At 42.3% G+C, this 10,906-nt stretch overlaps 1 protein-coding gene across 1 annotated transcript; it reads left to right on the top strand.

The window, feature by feature from the left end:
- The first annotated feature begins 2,599 nt into the window (after positions 1-2,599).
- Positions 2,600-10,260, top strand: PNN (pinin, desmosome associated protein). Its single transcript, NM_001133190.1, is given in 9 exon segments — positions 2,600-2,735; positions 3,420-3,491; positions 3,867-3,935; positions 4,751-4,823; positions 4,932-5,026; positions 5,178-5,253; positions 6,406-6,561; positions 6,639-6,777; positions 7,820-10,260. Coding segments are annotated over 9 exon segments (2,160 nt in total). The 5' UTR covers positions 2,600-2,622; the 3' UTR covers positions 9,187-10,260.
- The last annotated feature ends 646 nt before the right edge of the window (positions 10,261-10,906 follow it).

Raw genomic sequence — 10,906 nt, forward strand, 5'->3', positions numbered from 1 at the left:
GTCAGAGTGCAGTGGCATGATCTTGGCTCACTGCATGCAACCTCCACCTCCCGGGCTCAAACAATTCTGCCTCAGCCTCCCAAGCAGCTGAGACTATAGGCACTTGCCACCATGCAGGACTAATTTTGTATTTTTAGTAGAGACAGGGTTTCATCATGTTGGCCAGGCTGGTCTCGAACTCCCAACCTCAAGTGATCCGCCCACCAAGGCCTCCCAAAATCCTGGGATTACCGGGCCGACCATACATGCAAACATTCTTACACTTGCTGAATAGGCTCTACTATTATCACACTCTAATGCCTCAGGTACTGCCCAAGGTTGTACTACATAGACCTGTAATAAGATCAATGAGGCTAAGTATGCTCACAATCAGAATTAAATAATTGCCAATCTTTATCCCCGTTATTCATCTCTACATTTTTTTCTTCTGTAGTACTTCCCGCTTTGTAACATGCTGTACTATTTATTTATTTATTTATTTATTTATTTATTTATTTTTGAGACAGAGTCTCACTCTGCTGCCCAGGCAAGAGTGCAGCGGTGTGATGACAGCTCACTGCAGTCTCAAAATCCTGGACTCAAACAATCATCCCGCCTCAGCCTCTCCAGTACAATTTTTTAAATTTTTATTTTTAGAGACAGGATTCTTGCTATGTTGCCCAGGCTGGTCTTAACTCCTGGGCTGTAGCGATCCTCCCACCTCAGTCTCCCAAGTATCTGGGATTACAGGCACAATCCACTGGACTTGCTCAGAGATCTTTATTGTACACTGATATACCCAAGTGCCTAGAATAGCACCTGGCACATAGTGGGCACTCAGTATTTGTTGAACTAATGAATGATCATTGCTCCTTTGGAAGCCTACAAACCCCACAGAAGCAGGAATCACAACTATCTTGTTCTAGGCTTTATTTTCAAACCCTAGCTTACTGCTGATACACAATGGAAGCTCTAAAATATTGCTGGATTAAAGTGGTAGCTTGAGTTAATTAATACACTGGGCTCACTAATGCTTTGTACAAGGAAGATAGATGCCTGGCTGAGATTATTTAAAGCATTGTTTCTGTGGGAAAGTGTTTTGTTTTTTTGTTTGTTTGGGACAGAGTCTCACTCTGTCGCACAGGATAGAGTGCAGTGGTGCAATCTCGGCTCACTGCAACCTCCGCATCCCGGGCTCCTGAGTAGCTGGGATTACAGGCGTGCACCACCACTCCCGGCTAATTTTTGTATTTTCAGTAAAGGCAGGGTTTCACCATGTTGGCCAGGCTGGTCTCCAACTCCTGGCCTCAAGTGATCCACCGTGCCCGGCCTGTGAAAAAATGTTTTCTGACCTTCAATTTGTATATATATTTATAGAACAAAACTAGTTCCCACATTGGCAGTGCAGGTAGGGCAGAACCAGAAGAGGGACAACACACAGACACCACTAACAATAGGGCCACTCCCTTAGGCTTGGTCTTAACCAGCTCTAGGCCAGGTGAAGAGGCTAACTCAACCATGACTGCCTGTCTGTCTCGCCATTGCTTTCTTTTCTCTAGTATAGATGCTCAGCGTCTAATCAGAGACTGATTCTCAACTGGCGTGACCAAAGGACAGTTATGTTATCTCCAGTCTTAATTTCCTTATGAGTAATAACAGACATTTTATCCACACTTTCAGTTTGTGAGAAATAAGGCATGTAAACAGTTTCACAGAGGGTCGGGAACAAGATCAACCCCTAACAAACGTTAGCCATTATGATTAATGACTTTTCCTAGTTTTCATTTTTGTCTTCCCTCTGCTCACTTTAACCTAATCAGGCTGGGCGTGGTGGCTCATGCCTGTAATCCCAGCACCCTGGGAGGTCGAGGCAGGCGGATCACCTGAGGTCAGGAGTTCGAGACCAGCCTGCCCAACATGGTGGAATCCGGTCTCTAATAATACAAAAATTAGCCAGGCGTGTTGGCGCGCGCCTGTAGTCCCAGGTACTCAGGAGGCTGAGGCAGGAGAATCGCTTGAACCCGGGAGGCGGAGACTGCAGTGAGACGAGATGGTGCCACTGCACTCCAGCCTGGGCGACAGAGCGAGACTCCGTATGAAAAAAAAAAAAAAATTAACCTAATAGAGGAAAGCACGCGCCCACCCCCTCTCTGAGCATGCGCACCAACGGAATAGCCGCGCCCTTTCCTAATTAAATAATTAACCAAGGTGAGAGTAAGGAAGAAAAGGAGGCTTGGCTAAGTCCCACTCTGATGTGATCACGTTAAAAGGGTGTAAGGCACATTACATCATAGGTTAAAATGCCTGGAAAACTCCGCGCTCTCCTTGCCAGAACTGCAGGCTCGCGAGCCCAAGTCTCCGAGAACTCAGGGATTGTGAAACCCGCCCTGACTCTGCGCTAGCAGTGGGATCCAGGCACCCGCAGCTAACTGGGGAGGGAGGTGACTGCCCGGCTGACTTTTCATTGGCTCTGAGTCACAAAGGCTGCAGGTTCTTCCCCCTTCCGGTCGCTGAGTGGTTGAGGCCGGAAGACAACGCTCATCGTCATTGGCTGAGCCTGGCTGTCAGTCCTTTCGCGTCTCGCCGGCGCGGCATATCCCGGCGCGGCCTGTAAAGCAGTCTTAAGCCTGCTGCAGGGAGAAGATGGCGGTCGCAGTGAGAACTTTGCAGGAACAGCTAGAAAAGGCCAAAGAGAGCCTTAAGAACGTGGATGAGAATATTCGCAAGCTCACGGGGCGGGATCCGAATGACGTGAGGTAAGGGCCTAATGGGAACTCGGAACTCGGAGCTCGGAGAGGCAGCCCTCAGGTCGGGGTGAATTGGGGGCGGGGAGGGCGGCCAGCCTTCAGAAGGCTGGAACCTCGAGGCCTGTTCGCGGGGCGGCGGGTAAAACCCTGTTATCGCTGAGGTGGAGAGGCCCCAGGCCCCCACCGTAGAGGGCTGGTCTCAGGTCCCTGAGGAGGGAGAGTGAAGCCTGGGTGCGCCGGCATGGTTTCTCGGCCTGTGAGAAGACCCGGACTGCTGATTCCCGCCCTCGGCCCTGCAGGCCCGGAACTGCAGCACAAAGCCCCTTCCCGCTCCGGCGGACACCCGGCCCCGGGCTGGCCCCGAGACCCTTCCGGGACGCGACCCGCCGCCTCACCCCAGCCTCTTGCCCACGTGCAGCCTCCTCGGGGATGGCGGGGTGGGGACCTGATCCAGGCTTGTTAATGTGTGGGGGCATCGAGGTGAATATAATTTCTGTGACATAGGTCCTGGAGAAACGAGGAAGTTAAATGAAATAGTAGTTCCTGTCCTGTTTCAGACATTTGGATTTATTTGAAACTATCTTTTTGGAACTTTTGTGATTTTTCTCCTTATGATCCACATCTCTGTAAGTATTTGGGTGCAACTGTGTGTGTCTACATATGATCTTGCACTGATTTGTAAATCTCTTACAGGCCCATCCAAGCCAGATTGCTGGCCCTTTCTGGTCCTGGTGGAGGTAGAGGACGTGGTAGTTTATTACTGAGGTAAGATTTCCTTTGGACTTTACTCATGCTGAAACTACTGGTACTTTACTAAATATGTTGGTTTGAACAAAACCTGTGATAAAATCAGTAACCCAGTGTTTGTCGTCTTTGTTTTGTTTAATGTTGTAATAGACTAGACTTCTGTATAAATACAGTTATCCTGAAAAACTGGAGGTTGAAGAATATATTAAGTACCAATTTTGAGTGAACTTAGTTCTTATAAAGTAACACTATAAAAGCATTTTGGAATGAATGCCCGTTTAAGGCTACTTTAGTTGGAAAGATTTTTGAAAGTTTAACCATATTCTCTTGTCAAATGGAAATACCATTTATCTTGTATTTCAAGTGCTTTATGCTGAACATTTTAAATTGCAGGCGTGGATTCTCAGATAGTGGAGGAGGACCCCCAGCCAAACAGAGAGACCTTGAAGGGGCAGTCAGTAGGTAGGTTTAAAAAAAGATTCCTGAAGGCTTCTTTAGTTTCTGAGGTACCACACAAATATAAATATTTATTAACAATAATTCTGTTTGAGCAATATTAAAATTGAGTCGTATGCCACTTCCCCCGCCCCCAGTTCTGTTGGTATTTGACTGAACAGTTGACTATCAGTTCCCTCAAAACGCAGTTCTGCACTCATGATAACCTAAATTTTATCAAAATAAAGGTCATGTGAAGAGTAAAATTGGAAAAATTGTCAATTAGTACCATTTTTTCTGACTTGTACTTGAAAAACTTAACCAGTTTGAAATACTTAGAAAATACAGGAGAGCAAAATTGGTTTGGGCGTTAGTTCACACATTGTAGTATCCTTTCTCTGCTGGAGGAGAGAATAAAATGGGATGGAGACTTGATAGAACAAAGCTTCTGGAAACGAGTCCTAGAAAGAGAGGGCATTTGCCCTTGGTGTGCAGTTACATAAATACCTCAGTGGTCATTTAAATTAATTTTTGGCCAGGCACAGTGGCTCATCCCTGTAATCCCAGCACTTTGGGAAGCCAAGACTAGCAGATCGCTTGAGCCCAGGAGTTGGAGAACAGCCTAGGTACATGGTGAAATCCCATTCCTACAAAAAGTACAAAAAAGTTACCCAGGCATGCTGGCTCATGCCTGTAGTCCCAGCTGCTTGGGAGGATGAGGCAGGAGGATCACTTGAGCCTGGGAGGTCAAGGCTGCAGTGAACCGTGGTGGCACCACTGCACTTCAGCCTGGGTGGTATAGTGAAACCCTGTCTCAAAAAAATTAATATTTTCTATGACAGGCTGGGCGGGGAGCGTCGGACCAGAAGAGAATCACGCCAGGAAAGCGACCCAGAGGATGATGATGTTAAAAAGGTATTGAGATTGCAAGAACTTAAATGAATGTAGTACCTTCACTTTACTACATTTAAAAGCGCACCATTCATATGCTAGTTAAATTACTGAGATTTTCTTTTTCTGCAGCCAGCATTGCAGTCTTCAGTTGTAGCTACCTCCAAAGAGCGCACACGTAGAGACCTTATCCAGGATCAAAATATGGATGAAAAGGGAAAGCAAAGGTAATTCCCTGGGGGAAAAAAACCAGTGAAATAATGCAGTTATAAGGAAAATCAAGGGATTGTTCAAGCGTCCTGTAGTATTTCTTAGAAAGTGATGGGTTTAAATGAAATGGATCCTGTTGACAGTAAATTTTCTTATTCTGTTCTTTAGGAACCGGCGAATATTTGGCTTGTTGATGGGTACCCTTCAAAAATTTAAACAAGAATCCACTGTTGCTACTGAAAGGGTATTTATCCAAGTTTTGTTTTGCATCATATATTTAAGTTATCAAAGTAGTAGATTAATGTTTTTTTAAAAAAGCCTTAAAGCTCTTTTAAGACTTAATTGTAAACCTGAAACAAAGCCAAGCAAAAACTTGGTTTAACTTTTTATAGAACAGCCTTACTTAAACATTGTGTTGGAATATAACAGTTGTTGATATCATAGCTAATAGCCTTGAAATTTAGATAGGTGAAAAAAAAACCTCAAGTCTCCGTTTCCTTAAAGACAAATTACAGTCAGTACCAAGTGCTAAGTTCTAGTTAGTTGGTATCCTGAATTGAAAATGTAAAGCAGCCAGGTGCAGTGGCTCACGCCTATAATCCCAGCACTTTGGGAGGCTGAGGCAGGTGGATCACATGAGGTCAGGAGTTTTTCGAGACCAGCCTGGCCAACATAGTGAAACCCGGTCTTTACTAAAAATACGAAATTAGCCGCCTGTGGTGGCATGCGCCTGTAATCCCAGCTATTTGGGAGGCGGAGGCAAGAGAATCACTTGAACCCTGGAGGCGAGGTTGCAGTGAGCCAAGATCGCACTATTGCACTCCAGCCTGGGCAACAGGCGCAAAACTCCATCTCAAAAAAGGAAAAATGTGAAGCATGTGCAGATACCTTTTTTTTGTTTGTTTTTCTTTTGTAGAGATGGGGTTTTATCATGTTGCCCAGGCTGGTCTGAGCTCAAAGCAGTCCACCCACCTCAGCCTCCCAGAGTGCTGGGATGACAGGTGTGAGCCACAGTGCCCGGCCTGCAGGTACCTTTATATGGTGTTAAAAAAAAAAAAAAAATTGAGATAGAGTTTGGCTCTTCTTGCCCAGGCTGGAGTGCAGTGGCGTGAACTCAGCTCACTGCAACCTCCGCCTCCGGGGTTCAAGTGATTCTCCTGCTTCAGCCTCCCAAGTAGCTGGGATTATAGGTGCGTGCAACCATGCCCTGTTAATTTTTTTGTGTTTTTAGTAGAGATGGTGTTGGCTTCTGACTTCAGATGATCTACCTGCCTCTAATGTTTCACGTAATTAGTATGTGTAATAACTTTTTATCATAATTGAACTGAAATCATATATACCTTTTCTTGTAACTATTTCAACACATAAGTATTAAAGCAGGCTACTTAACTTTTAGCAAAAGCGGCGCCAGGAAATTGAACAAAAACTTGAAGTTCAGGCAGAAGAAGAGAGAAAGCAGGTTGAAAATGAAAGGAGAGAACTGTTTGAAGAGAGGCGTGCTAAACAGACAGAACTGCGGCTTTTGGAACAGAAAGTTGAGCTTGCGCAGCTGGTGAGTGGTAATTTGGAATTCTAAGATTGGTAATCCTTTGTGTTTACAAAAGCACTGACCTTTTACCTTTACTTTAGCAAGAAGAATGGAATGAACATAATGCCAAAATAATTAAATATATAAGAACTAAGACAAAGCCCCATTTGTTTTATATTCCTGGAAGAATGTGTCCAGCTACCCAAAAACTAATAGAAGAGTCACAGAGAAAAATGAATGGTAAGTGTGTGAAGAGGTCCATTGAATTGTTCATAGTGGGTAAGGTAATATGTTCATATGCACACGTTTGTTTTCTAAAATAATTATGATTCAGTGATTGGTTTGCTGTGTTTGCTTTTTTTTTTTTTTAAATAAGATATATTCTAGGCCGGGCGTGGTGGCTCACACCTGTAATCCCAGCACTTTGGGAGGCTGAGGCAGGCAGATCATGAGGTCAGGAGATCGAGACCATCCCGGCTAACACGGTGAAACCCCGTCTCTAGTCTCTACTAAAAATACAAAAAAAATTAGCTGGGCATGGTGGTGGGCACCTGTAATTTCAGCTACTTGGCAGGCTGAGGCAGGAGAATCACTTGAACCTGGGAGGTGGAAGTTGCAGTGAGCCGAAATTGCGCCACTGAACTCCAGCCTGGGCAACAGAGCTAGACTCCATCTCAAAAAAAAAAAAAAAAGATACATTCTGAAATGCTGGTGAGTTTGTAGTATAGGAATATTTGTATCATGATGGAGTTTAATGTGAAAGTTATAGACAGTGCTTATGCATCTGTATTCCTTAAGCATTTCTATAAAATTACTTTTTTTTGCATGCTATTATTGTTCTGATAAAATGCTAATAAGACACGTGAAAACCAACTCAGTTTCTAGATGGAAAACACATGGAAGGATAGACACTGCTAAGATGATGATTTGTCTCTTTGGGATCAGAAAAATTAATGTATATGATTTTATGCCAAAACTGGTTCTGTTTTACAGAAGTTTTATTATTTTTCATCAGACATAAAGATTGATCTGTTTTCTTCTTTATCAGTTAGAAAATGTCTAGTTTTGTCTGCCACAATTTCTAGTATGTAGATTTCCCATGGATCTTTGCTTTTATAATTTTATGTCAGTTTGTGGTTACTTGATTGCCATAATCTTTTGTCATAACTTCACAAAAACAAATTCAGATGAAGCTTAATGACAATTTGTGACCAGTTGTAAAATTGTGGCTTTGAATTTTCTTAATCGGTAAATTTTACACATGTAAATTTTTATTCTTTAGCTTTATTTGAAGGTAGACGCATCGAATTTGCAGAACAAATAAATAAAATGGAGGCTAGGCCTAGAAGACAATCAATGAAGGAAAAAGAGCATCAGGTGGTGCGTAATGAAGAACAGAAGGCGGAACAAGAAGAGGGTAAGGTGGCTCAGCGAGAGGAAGAGTTGGAGGAGACAGGTAATCAGCACAATGATGTAGAAATAGAGGAAGCAGGAGAGGAAGAGGAAAAGGAAATAGCGATTGTTCATAGTGATGCAGAGAAAGAACAGGAGGAGGAAGAGCAAAAACAGGAAATAGAGGTTAAGATGGAGGAGGAAACTGAGGTAAGGGAAAGTGAGAAGCAGCAGGATAGTCAGCCTGAAGAAGTTATGGATGTGCTAGAGATGGTTGAGAATGTCAAACATGTAATTGCTGACCAGGAGGTAATGGAAACTAATCGAGTTGAAAGTGTAGAACCTTCAGAAAATGAAGCTAGCAAAGAATTGGAACCAGAAATGGAATTTGAAATTGAGCCAGATAAAGAATGTAAATCCCTTTCTCCTGGGAAAGAGAATGTCAGTGCTTTAGACATGGAAAAGGAGTCTGAGGAAAAAGAAGAAAAAGAATCTGAGCCCCAGCCTGAGCCTGTCGCTCAGCCTCAGCCTCAGCCCCAGCATCAGCCCCAGCTTCAGCTTCAATCCCAGTCCCAACCAGTACTCCAGTCCCAGCCTCCCTCTCAGCCTGAGAATTTGTCATTAGCTGTTTTACAGCCAACACCCCAAGTTACTCAGGAGCAAGGGCATTTACTACCTGAGAGGAAGGAGTTTCCTGTAGAGTCTGTAAAACTCACTGAGGTACCAGTAGAGCCAGTCTTGACAGTACATCCAGAGAGCAAGAGCAAAACCAAAACTAGAAGCAGAAGTAGAGGTCGAGCTAGAAATAAAACAAGCAAGAGTAGAAGTCGAAGCAGTAGCAGTAGCAGTTCTAGTAGCAGTTCAACTAGTAGCAGCAGCGGAAGTAGTTCCAGCAGTGGAAGTAGTAGCAGTCGCAGTAGTTCCAGTAGCAGCTCCAGTACAAGTGGCAGCAGCAGCAGAGATAGTAGCAGCAGCACTAGTAGTAGTAGTGAGAGTAGAAGTCGGAGTAGGGGCCGGGGACATAATAGAGATAGAAAGCACAGAAGGAGCGTGGATCGGAAGAGAAGGGATACTTCAGGACTAGAAAGAAGTCACAAATCTTCAAAAGGTGGTAGTAGTAGAGATACAAAAGGATCAAAGGATAAGAATTCCCGGTCCGACAGAAAGAGGTCTATATCAGAGAGTAGTCGATCAGGCAAAAGATCTTCAAGAAGTGAAAGAGACCGAAAATCAGACAGGAAAGACAAAAGGCGTTAATGGAAGAAGCCAGGCTTGCTTAGCCATTCTTTGCAGCAGAAGATTTCTTGATATAAAAGGATTACCTTTCCTTGTAAAGAGGATGCTGCCTTAAGAATTGCATGTTGTAAAAAATCTTTTTGGAAAATACAGACTGTTTGTTTACCAGACATTCTTGTACTTTTTGCATAATTTTGTAAGAGTTATTTATCAAAATTATGTGAGGTTCCAAAATATGTAAAAATGATAATAATAAAAAAAGATTAACATCCCTTGTCATCTTTTTTAAATATCCTATACTCTTCAGTAAGAATCTGTATATTTTAATAGGCAAATCTTTAAGTCTGTTCCCTTCTAATTCTGTATCATACATTGCTTTTGTAGAAATAAATGTGTGTTTATTTCATTATTTTTGGGATGTCCTCGTTGACACTTGTATAATATCCTCTTTATCATTTTCAGCTTTTAACACTAGATACTGCACGTGATTAGAATGTTTTTGAAGGTTTCCTCGTTTTTATTTGCCTTGGACAATTTTTAGTTGTCAGAGTCAGAGCTTTGCAGCTTTGAGGGGGAACAGTTCTCTTTAAAATCATTTGCTATTTTCTATTCTCCCTTGTTATTTTAATCTAAGCATTTTCCCCCGTTTCTCATATTTTAACCATATGTTTGGTAGATAACTAAACAGTATGATCTGGTTGGCATTTTCTTCCTGATGATAGGAGCGTCATTCTTTTGTCTTCATGGTTACTTGTGTGATATAACATACATCTGTTAAAGAAAAGCACTTCTTTCTAGGGGAGGGAGGTAGAAAAGTATCTTTCAAACTTGGTTTTTGAGTTTGTGTCTTGTCTTAACTTTGTGTTGGCTCTAACTGAAACATGCCGATATGTGTTTTCAAGAATTTTGTTTAAGGAAGTATTGTATGGAAGTCCACAAAATGAAGGAAGTTCATCTAGGTTTTAATATGTAAGCAAGATAACACACAAGTGTACCAAGTGATTATTAACTTTGTTGTTTTACAAATTTGTATGAACTTGGAGTATCTGTTGGCCATTACTATACATGTGCAAATAAATGTGGCTTAGACTTGTGTGACTGCTTAAGACTAGTACTTGTATTAACTTTCTGATGCTTTATACAAGAGAGCACTTAAATTGCAACCTTCTTTGAGTTTAACACTGTAGCTTTAGCCTTGACTTTGAATATTCATTATGCCTTCCCTTGACAAGTAAATGGTTACAGTGAAAATGTGAAGTATTTCCAGTTAGTTTTTGTGTGTATATAACTCACTTGTGTAAGTGGATGTGTTAAAAGATCTCTTTTTAAATATTCTTTTATTGGAGTAATTATTAAAACAGTAAATGCGTAGAGCTTTGCACAGCAATCTGTATCCGTGAGCCAGTTCCGCCACTAGTACCTTCATCTGTGGCTTATCCAGCAAAATGTTTCATTTCCTGTGTGCCCTGGCAGGAAAGAGGTTGGTAAATAGTGAATTAAAGGGATGATCATAAAATTTAACCTGGTTAAAAAGCACCTTATTTGATGACAGTTTGTATGCACTAAAATCCTTTGTACAAATTAAGTTTTGTCCACTGATTTGTACCTGGAAAATCTGAACAATATTCATGTAGCTTATAGAAAAGGCTAGTATTGGCTTGAAGCTCTACTATAGGAGGGGTAGTAATGGGGGTATAATGAATGCTTGAGGGGAAAGGAGTAATTTTCAATAATTTCATTT

Source organism: Pongo abelii, chromosome 15, assembly GCF_028885655.2.
Source record: "Pongo abelii isolate AG06213 chromosome 15, NHGRI_mPonAbe1-v2.0_pri, whole genome shotgun sequence".
Lineage (NCBI taxonomy): Eukaryota > Metazoa > Chordata > Mammalia > Primates > Hominidae > Pongo > Pongo abelii.